The sequence below is a fragment of the Cetorhinus maximus genome, chromosome 4 (genome assembly GCF_964194155.1).
Source record: "Cetorhinus maximus chromosome 4, sCetMax3.hap1.1, whole genome shotgun sequence".
NCBI lineage: Eukaryota > Metazoa > Chordata > Chondrichthyes > Lamniformes > Cetorhinidae > Cetorhinus > Cetorhinus maximus.
This window is the reverse complement of record NC_135882.1, coordinates 79,961,304-79,983,676: the sequence shown is the minus strand read 5'-3', so window position 1 is coordinate 79,983,676 and position 22,373 is coordinate 79,961,304. Positions and strand designations below refer to the sequence as shown.

Sequence of the window (22,373 nt, the reverse complement as noted above, 5' to 3'; positions counted from 1 at the left end):
AACCACAAGTTATGGACCATAATACAATCGAAGTATTATGCAAAATACCGTAAGGACAGAACTAACAACTTTAAAACAGGCACTGATTAACATTTATACAATTACGCCAATTTATACCCCATTCTGTAAACCTACTTCATCTGTAGATTACCTTGTCTTGACTTTTTGTTGACAAAGCCATGTGACATCAATTATTACATTGTCCAAAATTCTTAATTCCTGTTGCTACAGTTTTTGATGAAGCCTGTGTTAAAATGTACTATTGTAAAATGCTATGTGAACAAACATACCCCATTCAATTTTTCCATGTAAAAATTCATAACATCCTTGCAGTCTCTTATCACTCTGGGTATGTCGGCTAAGTTTCTGAAGTCTATCTCCCAACCTTGTTAAGGCCTCGTATAAATAAAACAGGTATTTTACTAATATTTGTGCATGATACAAAATAGGTACAATGCATAAAATGCAATGAAAAGCACACATTAATTTGAGATAATAGTATTATTTGTATAAATTGATGGATAACTTATTTTGCTAGAATTAAGCTTGACTAACTTGCAGTTAAGAATGTAATCATCTTACTTTGACTCAAGTTAGCAGCTTTAATCTCTTTCTATAAATAAAAGTGCTGCTCATTTAAAATTGGACACAATAGCCTTGAGTAATATGCTATGGTGATATCTTGAATGGTAATTACAACTGACAAATTAACACGAATAGGGAAAATTAAAAACTTTAAGAAAAATGAAAATAATTTTACGAAAGCTATAAAAACTACTACTTTTGAAAATCATGGAGGAATCTGCAAGTAAATAAAGAGAAGCTATTTCCACTGGCTAAAGTGTTGATAACCAGAGGGCACAGATTTAAGGTAATGGGCAAAAAAAGAGGTGGCATGAGGATAAATTTTTGTACACAAGTGGTTAGAATTTGGAATGTGTTGCCTAAGAAGGTGGTGGAAACAGGTTCAATGGTAGCTTAGAGGAAATTGAATAATTGAAGGAGATTGTTCTTTGAAAGAGCAGGTACAGATCTGATAGACCAGAAGGGTTCATCAGTGCTGTATTATTCTATACTTCATTAAAATGTCATTGCTTAGTAGCTTCAAGTAATACAAGCTCTGACCTTAACTAGCAGCTAAATTATTTCCCTTGTGTCGGTGGAGTTTCTTCTAGAGCTTGACTGAAGTAGAAAAACATCAATGGGTTGACCAGTAGCGAATATATATTAGGTTAGAAAACCATGACAGAGTGTCATGTTTTAAGAACATAAGAAATAGGAGAAGTAGGCCATTTGGCCCACTGACCCTGTCGTTCAATAAGACATGGTTACGGAGACATGGTACAAGAAGATCAAAGCTAGGAACGAAATATTCAGGGGCATGTGACTTTTTGAAAGGGCAGGTAGGAAGGAAAGGGTGGTGGGGTAGCTTTGTTAGTATGAGATGGAATAAATATGACAGCAAGAAATGATCTTGGATCAGAAGATGTAGAATCCATATTGGTGGAGGTAAGAAATAACAAGGGGAAGACGACACTGGTGGGAGTAGTCTATAGGCCCCCTAACAGTAGCTAAGTTGTAGGCCAAAGAATAAATCATGAAATAATGAGAGCATGTAAAAAAGGTGGTACATTAATCATGGGTGACTTTAATTTTCATGTAGATTGGGGAAAATCAAATTGGCAGGTGGTACACGAGCTAGAATTCATAGACTGTATTCGGGACAGTTTCCTAGAACAATATGTTGTGGATCCAACCAGAGATCATGCTATTTTGAATCTGGTAATGTGTAATGAGGCAGGTTTAATAAATGATCTCAAGAGTAAAAGATCGCCTAGGAAACAGCAACCATACTTGGGTCGGAAACAACTGTGCTAAACTGAAATAAAGCTAATTACAAAGGAATGAGGGAAGAGTTGGCTGGAATGGACTGGGAAAGGAGTTTAGCAGAAAAAACTGATGAACAATGGTTTAAGGAAATAGTTAATGGCTCACAGCAAGGATACATCCCAGTGAGGAAGGAGGATTCTAGGAAGGGGATAAACCAATCGTGGTTAACCAAGGAAGTTAAAGGGTAGTATCAAATTGAAAGAAAAAATATGCAAGGTGGCAAAGATAAGGTAAACCAGAGAATTGGGAGCGTTTTAAAAACCAACAAAATATGACCAAAAAATAATAGAGGGAGAAAATAAACTTTGAGGGTAGACTAGCAAGTAATATAAAAACGGACAGTAAGAGTTTCTTTAAATATATAAAAAGGAAGTGAGAGGCCAAAGTGAACATGGACTCCTTAGGGAATGAAGCTGGGGAAATAATAATGGGAAACCAGGAAATGGCAGAGGGGTTGAATAAATACTTTGCATCAATCTTCACGGTAGAAGATGCTAATAGCATTCCAAAAATATTAAATAATCAAGGGGCAAAAGGGGGAAGGGGAGGAAATAAATACAATAACTATCACTAAAGAAAAGGTACTAGGGAAACTAATGGGGTTAAAGGCTGATAAGTCCCCTGAACATGATGGGTTGCATCCTAGGATATTGAAGGAAGTAGCTACAGAGATAGTGGAAGCACTGGTAATAATCTTCCAAGAATCCTTAGATTCCAGAAAAGTCCCAGAGGATTCGAAAAGGGAGAGACAGACAAAAAACAGGTAACTAACAGACCAGTTAGCTTAACATCTGTCATTGGGAAAATGTTAAGAGTATTATAAAGGGTGTAATAGCAGAACATTTAGAAATACATAATATAATCAAGCAAAGTCAGCATGGCATCATTAAGGGGAAATCATGCCTGACAAATTTATTAGAATTCTTTGAGGAGGTAACAAGCAGGATAGATAATGGGGAAACAGTAAGTGTAATATATTTGGATTTCCAAAAGGTGTTCGATAAGGTACTGCACATAAGGCTGCTTATTAAGATAAGAGCCCATGGTGTTGGAGTAGTATATTAGCATCAATAGAGGATTGGCTAACTAATAGAAGACAGAGAGTTGGGATAAGGGTCGGGCATTTTCAGGATGGCGACCTGTAACTAATGGATTATAACTGATTAAAAATCTGTCTACACCTTATGGTCTAAGATCGTGGCCTCAATTCCAGTTTTCTCTCTGCTCCCTCATAACCCTCAACTCCCTTATTGAGCAAAAAACTGTCTAACTGAACTATAAATATATTCAATGACTCGGCCTCCCCTGTTCTTAGGTAGAGAATTCCAAAGATTATCGACCCTCTGAGAAAATAAATTCATCCTCATTCCTATCTTAAATGTGAGGCCCCTTATTTTGAAACAGTATTCCCTAGTTCTAGATTCCCCCCACAAGTGAAATATCCTCTCAGCATCTACCCTATCAAACCTTTTCCGAATTTTATATGCTTCAATAAGATTACCACTCATTCTTCTAAACTCCAATGAATATAGGCCCAGCTTGCTCAACCTTTCCTCATAAGGCAACCCCTTCATCCCAGGAATCAGCCTGGTAAACCTTCTCTGAATTACCTCCAACTAAGCATATTCCTCCTTGAATAAGGCGACCAAAACTGTACACAGTACTCTAGGTGTGGTCGCACCAATGCTCTGTACAGTTGTAGTAAGACTTCCCTACTATTATACTCCATCCTCTTTACATAAAGGCCAATCTTTTATTTGCCTTCCTAATTACAGTTAGTATCTGTGTGCTAACTTTTTGAGATTCATGTAGGGGGACACCCAGATCCCTCTGCACCACAGCATTATATAGTCTCTCTCCATTTAAATAATATTCTGCTCTTCTACTCTTCCTACCAAAGACAGTCTCACATTTTCCCACATTATACGCCATCTGTCAACTTTTTGCCCACTCACTTAACCTATCTACATCTCTTTGCAGACTCTTTGTGCCCACCTGACAACTTGTGTTCCTATCTATCTATGTAGCATCAGCAGGTTTGGTAACAATGCACTCTGTTTCTTCATCCAGTCATTAATATAAATTATAAATTGTTGAGGCCTCAGCATATATTTCTGTAGCACCCCCTTAGTTACAACTTGGGAATTTTAAAAAATTCTTTCATGGGACGTAGGCATTTGTTGCCCATCCCTAATTCCCCATGCCAGGTCATTTGAGGGGGCAGTTAAGAGTCAACCACATGGCTGTGGGTCTGTAGTCACATGTAGGCCAGACCAGGTAAGGGTGGCAGATTTCCTTCCCTAAAGGATGTGAGTGAACCAGATAGGTTTTTGTGACAATCGAAGGTAGTTTCATGGTCACTATCATGGAGACTAGATTTATATTCCAGATTTTTTATTAACTGAATTCAAATTCCACCAGCTGCTATGGTGGGATTTGAACCCATGTCCCCAGAGCATTAGCCTATGTCTCTGGATCACTAGTCCAGCGACATTACCACTATGCCACCATTTATTGTGACACAGTGATTCCTGTTAAATAGCTAATCCTATATCCATGCTAATATATTACCCCCAACACCATGAGTTCTTATCTTGTGTAGCAGCCTTTTATGTGGTACCTTATCAAATGCCTTTTGGAAATCCAAATACACCAACTACCAACTACATCTACTGATTCCCTTTTATCCACCCCTTTTTTATTCTTTTGTGAATGTGGGCGTGGCTCACAAGGCCAGCATTTGTTGCCCGTCAACTGAGTGGCTTGCTAGGACATTGCAGAGGGCAGTTAAGAGGCAACCACACTGCTGTGGATCTTGAGTCACATGTAGGCCAGACCGGGAAAGGATAGCAGATTTCATTCCCTAAAGGACATAAGTGAACCAGGTGGGTTTTTACAATCAATAATAGTTGTCATTGTCGCCATTACTGAGGCTAGCTTTATATTCCAGATTGAATTTAAATTCCATCAACTGTTGTGATAGGATTTGAATCCATGTCCCCAGAGCATTAGTTTGGGCTTCTGGATCACTAGTCCAGTGACATTATCACCATGCCAGTGTCTCCCCTTTACATCCTCAAAGGGCTGTAACAAATTTGTCAAACACAAATTTACTTTCATAAAACCAAGCTGACTGCTTGACAATGTTATAATTTTCTAAACATCCTGCTGTACTATTTCCATAATAATGGATTCCAGCATTTTCCCATTGACAGATGTAGGGCTAATTCGTCTATAGTTTCCTGCTTTCTGTCCAATCTAGGTAATTTTAGAAGATTACAACCAATGCATCTACTATCTCTGCAGTCACTTCTTTTAAGACCTTAGGATGCAGGCCACGAGGTCTAGGGGACATGTCAGCCTTTAGTCCCATTAGTTTTCCAAGTACTTTTTCTCTAGTGACAGTGATTGCTCCAAGTTCCTCCCCATCTTTTCCCCTTGATTTTCTATTATTGTTAGGATGCTTTTCGTGCCTTCTACTGTGAAGACAGATACAAGATGCTTGTTGGAAGTCTCTGCCATTTCCTTGCTTCCTTTATTAATTCTTCAGTCTCATCATCAAAGGGACCAATATTCACTTTAGCTACTCTCTTTGTTTTTATACACATGCAGAAGCTCTTGAAGTGTTTTTATCTTTCTTGTTAGAAATTTTCATATTTCTCCCTCTATTTTTTTCCAGTCATCCTTGCTGGTTTCTAAAATTTCCCAATCTTTTGGCCTGCCACTGATCTATACAGCATTCTACACCTTTTCTTTCAATTTGATACTATCCTTAACTTCCTTAGTAAGCCATGAATTATTCATCCTTCTCAGAGTTTTCCTTTCTCAATGGGACATATATCTTATGTGAGGGTTATGAAGTATCTCTTTAAATGTCTGCCACTGCTTATCTACCATCTTACCTTTCAACCTATTTTCTGAGTTTGCTTTAGCCAAATCTGTCTTCATATCTTTGTGATTACCTTTATGGTCATAGGGTCATTTATGACCCAGAAGGAGACCTTTATTTAAATTCAAGGCACTAGTTTCATATCCAAGCTTCTCACCCTTAAACTGAATGTAAAATTCTATCATGTTATGATCACTCTTCCTTAGAGAAGTTTTGTTACTGTAATGCTGTCTCATTACACATTACCCAGTCTAACACAACCTGTTCCCTGGCCGGTTCCAGAATGTATTGTTCTCCCAAGAAACTGTCTTGAACAAACTCTATGTACTCATCTTCAAAGTTACCTTTGCCAATTTGATTTGTCAAATCTATATGACGATTAAAGTCACTCTTGATTATTACCTTTATTACAAGCCTCTATTATTTCTTGATTTAGACTCTGTCCTACTGTGTCTCACATGAACCCTCCCTCCCCACCCTCCACTTAACTCATTTAAAACTCTCCATTCAATTTTCCAGTTCACTGGTGCCAGCATGGCTCAAGTGAAGTCCATTGAAACAGAACAGCTTCCTCTTTCCCAGTACCAATGCCCCATGATTGAAACCCATTTCTCCCATACCAATCTTTAATCCCTGAATTCAACAGTTATTTATCCTATGCTAACTTGCTCCTGGCTCAGGTAGTATTCTAGAGATTATTACCGCTGCCACTGAAGGTGGGCAGGGGTAATATTTTCACCTATTGGCCTGTTTGTCTGTAAACAATATATCTCAAAAACTAATGGGCCAATTTCAATGAAACCTGGTACACAGATAGGGTATAACCCAAGGAGGAACTGATTAGTTTTTGGAAAATATGTGGATCTGGATCCATTTTCTGGAATTTTTTTAAGGATCTGTTGACACTGGGAGAAAGGGTGTATTGACTTTTGTTTAAGAATGTTGTTGATTGTTTAAAAATGTTGTGGATTGTGTCAGCTGCTGTGGTGCAATTTGTCGCAGCTGTCAAAGCAGGAAATTTTCAGAGCAGTTTGTTTCATGTGGATTGGCCTGAAACTTCCTCAGTGTTTCACTTGGTGGGTAAAATGGCTACTGACCTAATATTCTTATTTACGAAAGATGACATCAGAGGGCATGTGTCACTGGCAAGCCACAGTGCACAAAGGCATTTCTCCAAACATCCTCTTTTTCATAAGGAGGAACAACAAATTGCATGTACGATTTGTAGTTGAAAGTTACCCACATACATGGTCTATAAAGAAAATCATCGCGCATGAAAAAAACTCCTTGTTCATTCTAGTCTATCTCACTCTCATCTGACCCTATACATGCACTGCACACACAATCTTTAAAGCGTTCTGGTCTAATAGTATGTGTGTGGATTGCTAGTAGCTGTTCGTTTAGTATCTGCTGATTCCTGGGATGACGTTGCCTCTTCAGGGAATGTTGCTGCCATGGCAAGTGTTGCTGCTGATCTGTTGCATTTGTTGGGGAACGGCTGACCTCTGGGACTGATGGTTGCTCAGTTCCTTGCTGAGTTGGCAAAATGAAATCTTCCTCATCAGCTGTCTGCTATGAAGCAGAAGCTTCTCTGGTTGTACGCATATGTCTATAATATATGCTCTGATAATTCACTTTCATCATGCACGACCAAGGTGACAACTGCTCTACTGTCATGAAAGTATAATAATTCTCATAATATTACTGTGATTTATTTATTAGGTTAATAGCGGGGTTTGGATAGTTTGTGTATGTGTGGGGGGGATTTAATTGAATTGGAGACAGCTGGTCTGGAATCTTTGGCTCATCAAAAAGAAAATAGTTTTGAAATGCTAAAAACGTAAACATGGCTGAAGTCTTAGAATGTAAGGTGAGGAGAATTTGCATTTTTAGATAAACCAGGGCAGTTTGAATTTCAATGAGATGGCAGGATGTTTACACCTAACCAAAGAAGCTAGGCCAAGCAGTGCGCTTCTTTTTCCCCAACGGTTATTGGCAATATTAGCACCATGAAAAGACTGATATTATGAGAAAAGGTTAAGTTCCAAAGACATATGGGAACAATGGAATTTACATTAAAAAGGAGAAACATGTAAAGAGGAGAATGAGGCTGTATGTTAGGAAAGACATTGTAAGATCTAAATGAAGTTTGAGATGCCTCCAGTATTTGTGACTGCTGTCTACAGAAACTGAAGTTGGGAAAAGCCATTTTGAATTCTACTGTCCAGGGTATTGTGTTGACTTGCCTTGATCTGTTTAAAATCGTTTTTTTTTTACTGTTGCCTTAACGGGGCTGTAACTGGAAGCCAGATTAATTGGGGGTATTAGGAGTTATTGTAGTAGTAATTTGATATGATATGCTTGAAATCTTTTCTTTTGTTAATAAATGTTCAATTTAGTTTTCTAAAAAATCTCTGAAGTCTTGGTGGACTTATTACTTCTGAATTCAGGGCACACATGTCAAAATAAATACAAATTGCAAAACCGTTGCGATAGCGCGATCAAGTTACCCTCATGGATTTGATCCACCTGGCACACATCATCTGCCGTGTCATAACACTACACAGGTTCCAAGTTGCCAGGTGGGTTGACTTTAGCTGTGTGTGTTGAATGTTTGCTTGATCTGATCGAGATGCTTGTCTGTCAGATTCAATATCTCTCCTGGATTGATGACTTCCAGAGCATGTTGTCCTGTTGCTTCTGTTGAATCTGGAAGATGTCACAATCTGTTCCAGCATCATCAACTTCCTTCAAAGGAAGTGCTGTTCTCAACAGCATATCGGTGATGTACATTTGCTTCCTTTGGTTGTACTTCCAAATGATATCTCTGCAAATGAAGTAACAACCTTTGCAAACGCATTGGAACAGATAGGGGCGGTTTGAGAAAGATGCTCTGAAGTGACTTGCAGTACGGCTCTACCATCACCTTTTCTTTTTTATGTATATCATGCACGTAGGTTCTGATCCTTTCTCAGGCTTTCATTACTCGTATCACTACCCTGCAATATTGCCTTGTCCTTTCTCGTTAACTTTCTAAATTTCGCCTCACATGAACCCTGTCACTGACTCCTGTCAACTATTTAGTCCTCATTACACCACTTGTTATTTGATTCCCCAGGTCACAGGTCCCAGCATGGTTTAAGTTAAGCCTGTTCAAATATAACAGCTTCCTCTTTCTCAGTACCAGTGCCAGTACCAATTAAAATACTCACAAGCAAAGACAATATCCAGGCACCCTTTCTTGATCTGTGCGTAGTGCCGTACAGTTATGTTAATGCTCTGTATGCAAACGCAACTGGTTAGCGTCACTGCATAAGGGTTGCTCCAACCAAGTTGTTGCCACTAGTTGTTTGATGTGAGTGAAAGCTGCTTCTTGCTCTGTGCCCCAATATCACTGAACATCCTTTGCAGTGAGCACTATGACTACAAACTGGGCAATAATGTAGTTAGGTAGTTCACAAATCCTACAAATGGTTGAGCGACCATCACATTGGTTGGCTGCAGCATCTCTGCTATAGCTCGCACCTTATCAGCATTAGGGTGAAGTCCTTTTGCTGTCAGTACATGACCTATATACTTGACTTGAGTCATCTTCAGTTGAAATTTTTTCTTGTACAGTTTCAGGTTCATCTGGCAAGCGCTCCCTCAGTCTTACTGGATTCTGATCATGGTCTATGATGACTTGTTTAATCATATCTCCACATCCAAGGACTAGCAGATCTTCCATGGTCACTTCCACTCCTAGAATATCATTGACTATCATGCTATTTGCATTAATACTCTTCTGGAGCAGCAGAAATGTCAAACGGCATGCACAGCCATTTATACCTTCCAAGCGGCATCCAGAATCTAGTCAGAAAACTGCTTTCGTTCAACTTCATTTGCCAATATCCGTCCTTCACATCTAGGATAGTAAAGACCTTTGCCTTGTCAAGATGCAGCAAAATTTCTTTAATAGTTGGCATGGGGTAGTGAGATCTCTTTAAAGCTTTATTGAGATACTTTAGATTTATGCACACTCTCAGCTTTCCAGGTTTTTTCACTGTTACCTTACTGCTAATCCAGTCTGTAGGAGTTGTCAGTTTCTTGATTAGTGCCATCTTCTCAAGCTCCTCCATTTTGTCTTTCAGGCTGAACTTGAAGGCAGCTAGAACTTTCTTCAGAAGATACTGAGTAAGTCTCAAACTCTCATCTAAATGAAGATGATATTCACCAGGAAGGCATCCAAGACCTATGAAAACAATTTTGTGATTTGTCAGGCTCTGTTCAGCTGTCAATGGCTTGGTGCTGTGCAAAATGCTGCAAACCTCCTTTGGTACATGAAGGGTTACCAGTCCAAGCTTTTGACTTGCTTCAGCTGAGATGAGGGGATTTTGCCGAGTCTCGGCTATCTGGAACTTCAGATCTTCTTTCTTTCCGTTGCACTGGGCTCTCAGCTTATTTTGTCCTCTTGGGGTGAGCATCATTCCATCATCCATCCTCAACTTTATCACTGACGGCTTCATTTTCAGGTCACCACCTTGAGCAACTTCATACAAGTCTGTGAAGCTCATGATGTTGCACATAACACTGGTATCTATCTGACATGCCACGTTAACTTGATGCTCTTCTTCTATAGTCATCATTCCAATAGTCACAAACCATTTTTACCTTGAGACTTGACAGTGCTAACCTGCTCTAGGGCGCAGAGTGAACCATCAGAATCATCGTCCAACATCCCTTCAGCAACCATCTTTAGCTGCTTGCTTTTATTCTTTCTAGCAAGACACTTGTGAGCAAAATGGTTCAACTTCTGTAGGTAGAGCAGTGTTTTCCCCAAGTTGGACATGCTTCCTTTTCTTTCTTGTGATGTCTTCCGTAACATATACATCCAGTATTTTGGCCTTGATCTTTCAGCTGGCCCTTCTGGAGAAAAGGACAGACAGTTTACATTGTCTTGTGATTAGAAGGCCTGGACTGTCCCTCAGCCTAGTGCAAAGCCTCATCAGTACTCTTCAGCCGATGAATCACCACTTCAGAGCTTTTGCAGATGTCAATAGCTTTCTTGAGGGAGGTCTGTCTTCTCTCAGCAGATGAACTCTCAAGGCAGGATCTCTTGTTTCTAAGACAATCCTATCTCTGATCAGATCACCCTTCAGTTGCCCAAACGCTCAGGATTCAGCTAGATGTCTCTGTGCAGTCACATAATGATCAATATTCTGTCCCTCTTCCTGAGTTCTGTTGTTAAAAACAGTGTTCATAAATAATGTTAGTAGAGGATTCAAAGTGGGTCGCCAAGGCCTCCAAAATTTCACGAGTCTGGCTCTTCTCTTCCTCAGTGAGGTCTAGAACGCAATACAGCTTGTAACATCTTTCCCCGGCACTGATCATAGAGCTGCTGCTCTTATTTGTTCAGGTTTCTTGTTCAAATCTGTGGCAATCTCATAATTCTGCCATTGAGACAGGAAGAATTTCCACTTCAGTCTCAAATCCCTTTTGAACTTCATAGGAGCAGGTACTGCAATATTCAAAGCCATACTGACTTACCCAGCAATCAATGTCCTATACAAAGTTGCAGACTGAAGTTTTAATTATTCTTTTTTTTTTACAACTGTCGGCTCTCTTACCATTATCAAAATCCACTCAATTTCAGCTGCACACTCATGACACCACATTCCATATGGCAGGTAAAACAGCTAGTGCCTAAAAATCCTTTACCAAAGATGAGGTTTAGAACGCAATACAGCTTGTAACACTCTTTCCCCGGCACCGATCATAGAGCTGCTGCTCTTATTTGTTCAGGTTTCTTGTTCAAATTTGTGGCACTCATAATTCTGCCATTGAGACAGGAAGAATTTCCACTTCAGTTTCAAATCCCTTTTGAACCACGACAACAGGATCCTTCCCCTTCCACCCCAAGTTCCTCTCCAGTCCCAACGTTAATCTTGGCACCAGCAGGCAACACAGCCTTTGGGATTCATGGTCTCGGCTGCGGAGAACAGTATCTATACCCGCAACTACACTGTCTACCACTGCTACGTTCTTTTTTACTCCTCTGACTTAAATATTCTCCTGTGCCAAGGTGCTCTTGGTAAGTTTGTTCATCCTCCCTGCAGTTCCTACTCTTGTCCACATAGGCTGCAGGAACCTTGTACCAGGTGGACAAGTGCAAGGCTAAAGCTCTTCCAGTACTACCTCCTGGATCCCTGTACCTGTGTCACTCGTAGTCATACCCTTCTGTCCCTGGCCATCGGCCAAATCTGAAGTACTTAACCTCAGAATTATGACTGCCTCCTGGAACAAAATGTCCAGGTAACGTTCTCCTTCCCTGGTGCGCTGCAGTGTCCAAAGCTTGGACTCCAGCTCATCCACTCTGAGCCGAATTTCCTTAAGCTACATATATTTACTGCAGATGTGGTTGCTGTGGATCACACTGATGTCCATCAGATCCCACATATTATAGTTGCAACGAGTCACCTGTCATATCTGTGTTTTATATAACTCAATAGGGTTTTCAGCTTTTAAATACACAATGATTATTTGTATTTAGTTAAGCTATAAATTTAATACAGTGCGCATATCTCACGGCCTAGTTTAAACTGCTGACCCAGTTCTGAGAAAAAAATTGTAACATTCACCAACCAAGTACCTGCTCACCTAATTAATACCTCGAGACCTCAGCTCTCAGGTCTTGCTGACTCTTGCTCCCTCTCTTGGGCTACTCTGTCTTGTAAAAGGCCAGAACAGCACCTCTTTCCTTATTCTTAGAATTCTCTCACTCACCAAATTTCCTAGGTAAGTACTCTGACGAAACTGTACTTTGTTGAGCTGACCTATGTGACTTACCCTATTCGTGAGCAAGAGCCTCATGTTTTTATAGTAGCAAGACTTCAAAGACCTGAGATAGGCCCTACTGACTAGGTAACCACTTCCAAGTAGTCACCTAATTAACTCTGTCGCTGCCACTTGCAGGCAGCTTGTTTACCACTGTCTAACACAAATTCCTGGGTTAACTATGCTGTCAAAGGTGTACTCTGTCACCTAGCCTTTATGCTACTTTTCAATTGCAAGAGTTAACTCAATTAACTCAGCTAGAAACTGGTCAAGATCACGGTTGAATAGGTATTAAGGCATTTATCCTTCTACTTATAAGTTTATGCATTAATATAGAACACCACATATGCTGCAGATTGTTACTAGGTAGCATGGGGAGGCAGTGGCAAAGTGGTCTTGTTGCTGGACTAGTAATCCAGAGACCCAGGGCAATTAATGCCACCATGGCAGATGGTGAATTTGAATTCAATAAAAATCTGAAATTGAAGTCTAATAATGACCATAAAACCATTGTCGATTGTTTTAAAAACCCATTTGGTTCACTAATATTCTTACTTGCTTTGACCTACATGTGACTTCAGACCCACAGCAATCTGAACTGCCCTCTGAAATGGCCTAGCTAGCCACTCAGTTGTAACAACCCGCTACAAAGTCTGAAAGAAATTAAACTGGACGGACCACCCTGCATCAACCTAGGCACCGGAAACAACAACAGCAAACTCAGTCCTGCAAAATCCTCCTAACAGCTGGGTGTTTGTGCCAAAATTGGGAGAGCTGTCTCACAGACTAGTCAAGCAACAGCCTGACACAGTCATACTCACAGAATCATACCTTACAGAACAGACCCAACAGGGGTGGCGGCACAGTGGTATATAGTTGGGAAGGAGTTGCCCTGCGAGTCTTCAACATCAACTCCAGGCCCCATGAAGTCTCATGGCAACAGGTCAAACATGGGTAAGAAAACCTCCTGCTGATTACCACGTACCGCACCCCTTCAGCTAATGAATCAGCACTCCTCCGTGTTGAACATCACTCGGAGGGAGCGGTGTTCTGAGGGCGAGGGTGGCAAAGGCACAGAATGTACACTGGGTGGGTTACTTCAATGTCCATCATCAATAGTGGCTCGGTAGCACCACTACAGACTGAGCTGGCTGAGTCCTAAGGATACAGCTGGTAGACTGGATCTGCAGCAGGTGGTGAGGGAACCAACAAGAGGGAAAAACATACTTGACCTCATCCTCACCAACCTGCCTGTCGCAGATGCATCTGTCCATTATAGTATCCGTCGGCGTGACCACCACACAGTCCTTGTGGAGACTATGTCTTCACATTGAGGATGCCCACCATATTGTGTGGCACTACCACCCTGCAAAGTGGGATAGATTTCGAACAGCAACTCAAAACTGGGCAACCATGAGGCGCTGTGGGCCATCAGTAGCAGCAGAATTGTACTCGACCACAATTTGTAACCTCATGGCCTGGCATATTCCCCATTCTACCATTACCACCATGCAGGTCATAACCCTGGTTCAATGAAGAGTGTAGGAGGGCATGCCAGGTGCTGCACCAGGCATACCTAAAAATGAGGTTTAAATCTGGTGAAGCTACGACACAGGACTACTTGTGTGCCAAACAGCATAAGCAGCAAGCGACAGGCAGAGCTAAGTGATTCCACAACCAATGGAGTAGATCTAAGCTCTGCAGTCCTGCCACGTCCAGTCATGAATGGTGGTGGACAATTGAACAACTCATTGGAGGAGGCGACTCCACAAATATCCCCATCTTCAATAATGGGGGAGTCCAGCACATCAGTGAAAAAGATAAGGCTGAAGCATTTGAAACAATCTTCAGCCAGAAGTACCAGGTGGATGATCCATCTCGGCCTCTTCCTGAGGCCCCCAGCATCACAGATGCCAGTCTTGCAAATTCGATTCACTCTACGCGATATCAAGAAATGGCTGAAGTCACTGGATACTAACAAAGGCTATGTACGGGCCCTAACAAAAATCTTCAGAACTATTGCTAGGCATACCTAAAAATGAGGAGTCAACCTGGTGAAGCTACGATACAGGACCACTTGCATGCCAAACAGCATAAGCAGCAAGGGCAGACAGAGCTTAGCAATTCCATAACCAATGAATCAGATCTAAGCTGTGCAGTCCTGCCACATCCAGTTGTGAATGATGGTGGACAATTAAACAACTCACTGGAGGAGTACCAGAACTTGCACGCGCCTAATCAAGCTGTTCCAGTATGGTTACACTGGCATCTACCCAGCAATGTGGAAAATTGCCTTGGTGTGTCCTATACTCAAAAAACAGGACAAATCCAACCCAGGCAACTACCACCCCACCAGTCTACTCTCCATCATCAGTAAAGTGATGGAAGGGGTCATCAACAGTTCTATCAAGCGGCATTTGCTTAGCAATAACCTGCTCACTGATGCTCAGTTTGGGGTCCGCCAGGGCTACTCAGCTCCTGACCTCATTACAGCATTAGTATAAAAACGGACAAAAGAGCTGAACTCAAGAGGTGAGGTGAGAGTGACTGCTCTTGACATCAAGACAGCATTTGATCAAGTGTGGCATCAAGGAGCCCTAGCAAAACTGAAGTTAATGGGAATCGGGGGAAAACTTTCCACTGGTTGGAGTCATACCTAGCATAAAGGACAACGGTTGTGGTTGTTGGAAGTCAATCATCTCAGTTCCCGGACATCACTGCAGGGGTTCCTCAGGGTAGTGTCCTAGGCTGAACCATCTTCAGCTGCTTTGTCAATGTCCTTCCTTCCATCATAAGGTCAGAAGTGGGGATGTTCACTAATGATTGCTCAATACTCAGCAGCATTCGCAACTGCTCAGATACTGAAGCAGTCCATGTCCAAATGCAGCAAGTGGCAACTAACATTTGCACCACACAACAGCCAGGCAATAACCATCTCCAACAAGAACCTAATTATCGCCTCTTCACATTCAATGGCATTACCATTATTGAATCAACATCTTGGGGGTTACCATTGACCAGAAACTGAACTGGACTAGCCATATAAATACAGTGGCTATCAGATCAGGTCAGGGGCTAGGAATCGTGCTGCGAGTAACTCACCTCCTGACCCCCCAAAGTCTGTCCACCAACTACAAAGCACATGTCAGGAGTGTGATGGAATACACTCCACTTACCTGGATGAGTGCAGCTCCAACAACCCTCAAGAAGCTTGACACCACCCAGGACAAAGCAGTCCCCCCGATTGGCATCCCATCCACAAACATATACTCCCTCCATCACCGACCATAGTGGCAGCAGTGTGTACCATCTACAAGACACACTGCAGGAACTCACCAAGTCTCCTTAGACAGCACCTTCCAAACCCATGACCACTACCATCTAGAAGGACAAGGGCAGCAGACGCATGGGAACACCACCACCTGGAAGTTCCCCTCCAAGCCTCTCACCATCATGACTTGGAAAGATATCGCCATTTCTTCACTGTTGCTCAGTCAAAATCCTGGAACTCCCTCCCTAACAGCACTGTGGTTGTACCTACACCACATGGACTGCAGCGGTTCAAGAAGGTAGCTCACCGCCACATTCTCAAGAGCAATTAGGATGGGCAATATATGCTGGCCTAGCCAGCGAAGCCCACATCGAACGAATGAATTAAATAATGCAAATGAAGGACGCAGATTAGAAAATCATGTTTGAGCAGATTATAATTGTTGTCTTAATCTAGAATTAAGGCAATTGCTTGTAAATCATCGCCAAAGATTATTTTTAAATAACTGGGAGCTCTTCCATGGCGTTGCTCATGGTGAGTCAGAGGAAATACTGGTGTAGATTTTCATCCTCATCCAAGAACTTGCCCAGCACACTCGTCTGATCTATAGTATAGATGAAAGATTTGTCAAGCTTCCCTGACAGATATTAAGATCCAATCAAATGAGGTGAGGTCCAACCCATTTCTCTTTCAGTGTAAATATAACTTTTGTCCTATTCGGTCCCTGGGATTTTGGGATCATAATATATGCAGTTTGGTAGCTTGATTGTTATTCTATTTTCTCCCTCAATTTTCAAGATTATTATTTGAAGTCACAGAATGTGCTTTGCCTTCAGCATACAATCCAGTTTATGCAAAACACACAATGGGCAACTTGTAGTACAATTGTGCTACGTATTCTGGTCATTGTTTTTGTCATAGTGGCCAACAATACATTGCAAATTCAGATGCTTACAATTGTACACTTTTAAATTGCCTCCTATACAGGAAAGGTATGCACTGCATTTACTACAAATATTTACACAAATAATTCTCTTGACTGGTGAAGCAGTCTCAACGGGCCATATGGTTTATATATAATAGTCTGCTCCCATTAAATTATGTTCTCACTACAATTAGAATTGAATGTGATTGAAATTAATTTGACAAAGAATTGTAGAGTAAACCCCAAAGATTTACTACGATTATACCATACCATGGTGCAAACATACTGTTGCAGAGATGCTGAAAAGTATAATTCTTTTCAAACATTTGGCATTAACAATTGCTTCCAACGTGAAATTTCATGACTAGTTATGATGTGGATGAATTTCTCAAGCCATTTCTGCTGTTCCTGTGATGGTGTTCATTTACATCTAACCTCATGACATAATTATTAGACACATATTACACACCTGCTTTCCACAGTGCAGTCCTCTGCTCATTGTTAGAATTGAAGGACTTGGCAAATCGATGAGACTCGAGGAGGCAGTCCAGGAGCTTGAAAAGCTGTTTTGAAGTTAAGTAGTGATACATTCCCTGGTCTTGTTTTTCAACATGCACTTCAGTATCAATTGCATCTCTCTGTAAATTGTAAAGGAAAGCAATGAATTTGTGTATTCGCATTATTGGTTCTGACCTTACAGATTAACACAACACTTCGCAAATCTTTGAACAGCAATACAAACTAAGAATGAGATGTACCAATGGCTGGAGTGTTCATAGCCTCCATTATACACCACTAAGTCACCCCTGAAATTAGAACCATGATTTACTGAAAATGGCAAGAAATGTAGTAAAGCTATCCCATGAAATCTGTACTAGCACCTGTTGAAATGGTCATGCCAAATTTCCAGATCAGAGTCACTGTCCCCCTACTCCCAATTTGAATAAGTTATTGGCACATGAAATCCTTACCTAGAAAACTTGACCAGTAGAATGGCTGGACAGTACAAAATCCAAATAGCCAGCAGTTCGTAAACAGTTACAGCTTGCTACAGGCTACGTTGTGACGGTGACATAAAATTGCTTGCTGCATTTCCTACTTTTTGACATTTTAGAAGTACTTTATTACCTATGAAATGTTCTGGATGTCCTGATGTTATGAAGAGTGCTGTATAAATACAAGTCATTCTTTCAAAGCAGAATGAATGATCCTCATGAATAGTGCTTGATGAGAATTTAAAGTCATGTGAGAAAAGTAACATATATTATGAGCATGTTAAATGATTGGCATATAGGAACATAGGACTTAGGGGCAGGAGTAGGCCATTCAGCTTTTCGAGCCTGTTCCGCCATTCAATAAGATCATGGCTGATCTGGTCGTGGTCTCAACTCCACTTTGCTGTCTGCCCCCCATAACCCTCGACTCCCTCATCGATCAAAAACCTTTCTAACTCTGGCTTGAATAAATTTAATGACCCAGCCTCTAATGCCTTCTGGGGAAGAGAACTGCACATACTAACAACCCTTTGAGAGAAAAAATTCTCCTCATCTCTGTCTTAAACAGTGGACCTCTTTTCTTAAACTGCATCTCCTGGTTCTAGTCTTTCCCACATGTGGAAATACCCTCCCGGTATCTACACTATTGTGACAAAAGTATAATAATTATCATTTTTTTTGGTTTATTGCGAAGTAGGTTTATGGAGGTATCGTTGGGTCTGACTGTGATTTAATTACATTTGGAGTGCAAACTTGAAATCAAAAGAAGCTAGGTGCTTGACATGCTAATGGGTAAACATGGATGCTGGCTTAGCATGTAAGGTGTGAAGGGAACTTGCATTTTTAGATAAATGAATGGTTTATTTGGATTTCAAAGGGATCTTAGTCTATTTAAAACTGGTCAGATAGGCAATGCTAAGGAGTGTGTTTATTTTTCCTAAAGGTTACTGACAATATTGGGACCATGCAAGTTCTTATATTATGAGGAAGATAAAGTTTCAAAGACATATGGAACAAAATAATTTACATATTAAAAAGAGAGAAACATATATAAAGGAGAATGAAAGGCTATACGGAAAGAAGGCCATGTAAGATCTAACAGAAGTGTGAGAAATAGCCTTAATGAAGCCTCCAGCCAGGGTGTGCATAAGTCTGCAATATAACTAACTGAAGTTGGGGGAAAAGCCATTTGGAATTCTACTGTCAAGTGGTTATTGTGTTAACTTGCTGGTTCTGTTTTAAGTCTATTTAAAATCTATTTTAGACTGTTGCTTTAACTGTAACTGGGGGTCAGGTTAATTAGGAATTTTAGAAGTTATTATAACAGTAAGTAATTGAAATCTTTTGTATTTTGTTAATAAATATTTTAATTTAATTTTTAAAATCTCCAAAGGTCTTGGTGGGCTTATTACTTCTGAATTCAGTGCACAAATCTTCTCGTTAAAAATATAAATTACAAAACTGTTGTGATAGCGTAACCAAGTTTCTCTTGTGGATTTGGTCTGCTTGGCACACATCATCTGCCATGTCATAACACTATCAAATCCCCTCAGGATCTTATGGCCAAAATCTTCGGCTCAGCAAGCGGGGGTGGGGCCCGCTCATCGACGCGTAAAATGATGCACGGTGACGTCGGGCGTGCGTTCCGACGTCACCATGCGCCATTCCGACTTTGACAGTTCGGCGGGCATGCAGCCGAGTCTGGTGCGCGCTCACCGAATTGTCAAAGGTCTATTCAGGTCATTTAAAAACTAATTAAACCACTTAACATAGCTGCCCATTCAGCCTTAAGGTTGGCGGGTAGGTGAAGAGCCCAGGCGGCCTTCGCATTTTTCTTGAAACCTCATCCACGGGCGGGATTAGGTTTCATGAATGATTCATATGTGAAATAAAGATTTTCATTAAAATTCATAGACATGTCCCAGCTCATGTGACACTTTCACATGGCGGGGGACATGTCCTAAATTTTTTTTTCCCCTTATTAAAACTTTTGAAACTCAAACTGATCTTCCTGAGGCAGCTCCGTGCTTTAGGGAGATTTCTGCGCTCTTTCGCACGCATGCGTGAAAGAGCGCAGGGCCCGACTCAGCCTACTCCCGCCGCCTGCACAGGGAGCGCTCAGCGCTTCTGGGTGCGCGTCACGCTGGGCAGGCCTTAATTGGCCCGTCCACGTAAAATGGCGGTGCGCAGCCAATCGCAGGCAGCGATTGGCTGCATGCCCGCGCCCGCTCCTGCCCAACCCCCCCGATGGCGAGAAAATTCTCCCCTATATTTCAATAAGGTCACCTCTCATTCTTTTAAACTCCAATGGGTAGAGGTCCAACCTGTTCAACCTATCTTCATAAGATAAGCCCTTCATCCCAGGAATGAGTTGTGTGAACCTTCTCTGACTGCCTCTAATGCAATTATATCTTTTCTCAAAAAAGAGACAGATGTGGTCTCACCAATGTCCTGTACAGCTGCAGTAAGACTTTCCTACTTTAATATTCCATTCCCCTTGTAACAAATGCTAATATTCCTAATCACTTGCTGTACCTGCATACTAACTTTTTACGATTCATATACCAGGACACACAGATCCCTCTGTATCACCAAGTTATGCAATCTCTCTCCATTTAAATAGTATACTGCTTTTTCATTCTTCCTGTCAAAGTGGATAAGTTCACACTTCGCCAAATTATACTCCATCTGTCAAATTTTTGCCCACTCATTTAACCTGTCCATTTCCCTTTGCAGACTCTCTATCTCCTCTTGACAACTTACATTCCTATCTATCTTGGTGTCATCGGCAAACTTAGCCAGCATACATTTGGTCCCTTCATCCAAATCATTGATGTAGATTATAAACAGTTGAAGCCTCAGCACTGATTCCTGACTTATACCTTTGTTTTTATAGCGGTCCACATCAAACCCGTGTATAAAAGCAATTCTAAATTTTCTACCCTGCTAGACATGAGCGTGAAAAGCACCCTTTGCAGCCTGCTTAGCCCTTTCTTTGAATGAGGTTTTCTACTATGGCTTAAAATATTTTCACACAGAAAAAAATAATGAAGAAATATTTCAAAATAAATATTATATTGCGACAGTGATTACTTGAGCTGAACCAATGATTTATTTAGTATTTAAAATAATGCTAGTTTCTATCAGTGACTACATTCCCAAATTATTCTTATACTCTTGTGACACTGTAGATCCAATCCACTAGGTCAGGGGCCTCAAACTTTCTCCTTTGGGGAAAATTTAACTTGGAGGCACCACAGCTTCAAAATTAAATAATCCAGATTGTACAATTAGAAAATACAATTCTGAATACTAATGATGCTGTTTCTGCACCACAACAGATCCTCAGCGGTTACTATGCTGCTTAATAATCCTGTGTTTGAAAGGTTATGTAATGGTAACAGAATGTCCGATCAGAATAAGGATAACGACAAATCTGATCAGTATTAGGAATTTAAATAATAATACTGAAAATCAACAAGGATTTCAAAAGAGAAAATATTGCTTGACCAATCTCATTGATTTTATTAAAAAGAGGTAACAGAGAGAGTAGGCAATGGTAATGCAATACATGTAATTTATCTGGATTTTCAAAAGGTCTTCAATAAGGTGCCCCATAACAGACTAATGAATAAGGTCAGAGAACGTGCAGTCAACTGATAAGTGGCAGAATGGATTGCTAGCTGGCTTCAAGGCAGAAAGGAGAGTGGGAGTAAATAGTAGTTATCCAGACAGGCAGAAGGCTGGAGGTCGTGTTTCTCAAGGGTAAGTGCTGAGGCCACTGTTGTTCACAATTTTATATTAAGCATTTGGACTTTGGGATCAAAAGCAATGTCTAAGTTTGCAGATGACATCAAATTGGCAGCGATAGTCAATACTGAGGAGGACTGCAACAAATTACAGAAGGACAATGGGCAAATAATTGGCACATGAAGTTCAATACAGATAAATGAGAGACAGCACATTTTGGTAGGAAGAATAGAGAGGTCACTTACTACTTGGAAGGTGCAAGTCTAGGTGGGGTAGAGGAACTAAGGGATCTCGAAGAATAAATATACTGATTACTAAAAGTTGTGCCATAGGTTAGCAAGGTCATGAAAAAAAGTAAACCAAACATGGGGCTTCATTTCTAGAGGGGTAGAATTGCAAAGTAGGGAAGTTACGCTAAACCAGTATCAAACCTTAGTTAGGTCACACTTAGATGCAATTCTGGTTGCCACACTGTAAAATACACTGGAGAGGGTGCAGAGAAGATTTACAAGGATGATACCAGAAATGCATGGGTTGGCAAATCAGGAAAGGATTGGCAGGTTGGATCTCTTTTGTCTTGAAAAAATGGCGGCTGAGGGCAGGCCTGATAGAGGTATTCAAAATTATGAAAGATTTTGATAGAGTGGATGCAGTGAGAATATTTCTTCTTGTGGGGAAGAGCATAACTAGAGACCATCAATATAAGGTAAGTCACCAAGAAATCCAATAGGGAATTTAGAAGAAGCTTCTTTATCCAAAGAGTGGTGAGGTTGTGGAACTTGCTGCCACAGGGAGTAGCTGAAGCAAATAATATAGATGCATTTAAAGGGAAGCTAGAAA

At 40.8% G+C, this 22,373-nt stretch overlaps 1 protein-coding gene across 5 annotated transcripts in view; it reads right to left on the bottom strand.

Annotated features, from left to right (window-relative positions):
* The window catches only part of arfgef1 (ADP-ribosylation factor guanine nucleotide-exchange factor 1 (brefeldin A-inhibited)), a 301,506-nt gene that overhangs the window by 25,944 nt on the left and 253,189 nt on the right, over positions 1 to 22,373 (bottom strand). For all 5 annotated transcript variants that reach the window (XM_078540375.1, XM_078540378.1, XM_078540377.1 and 2 more), the window contains one exon: positions 17,258 to 17,426. In XM_078540375.1, the coding sequence (XP_078396501.1) occupies positions 17,258 to 17,426 (169 nt within the window). The remainder of the gene's footprint in view (positions 1 to 17,257; positions 17,427 to 22,373) is intronic.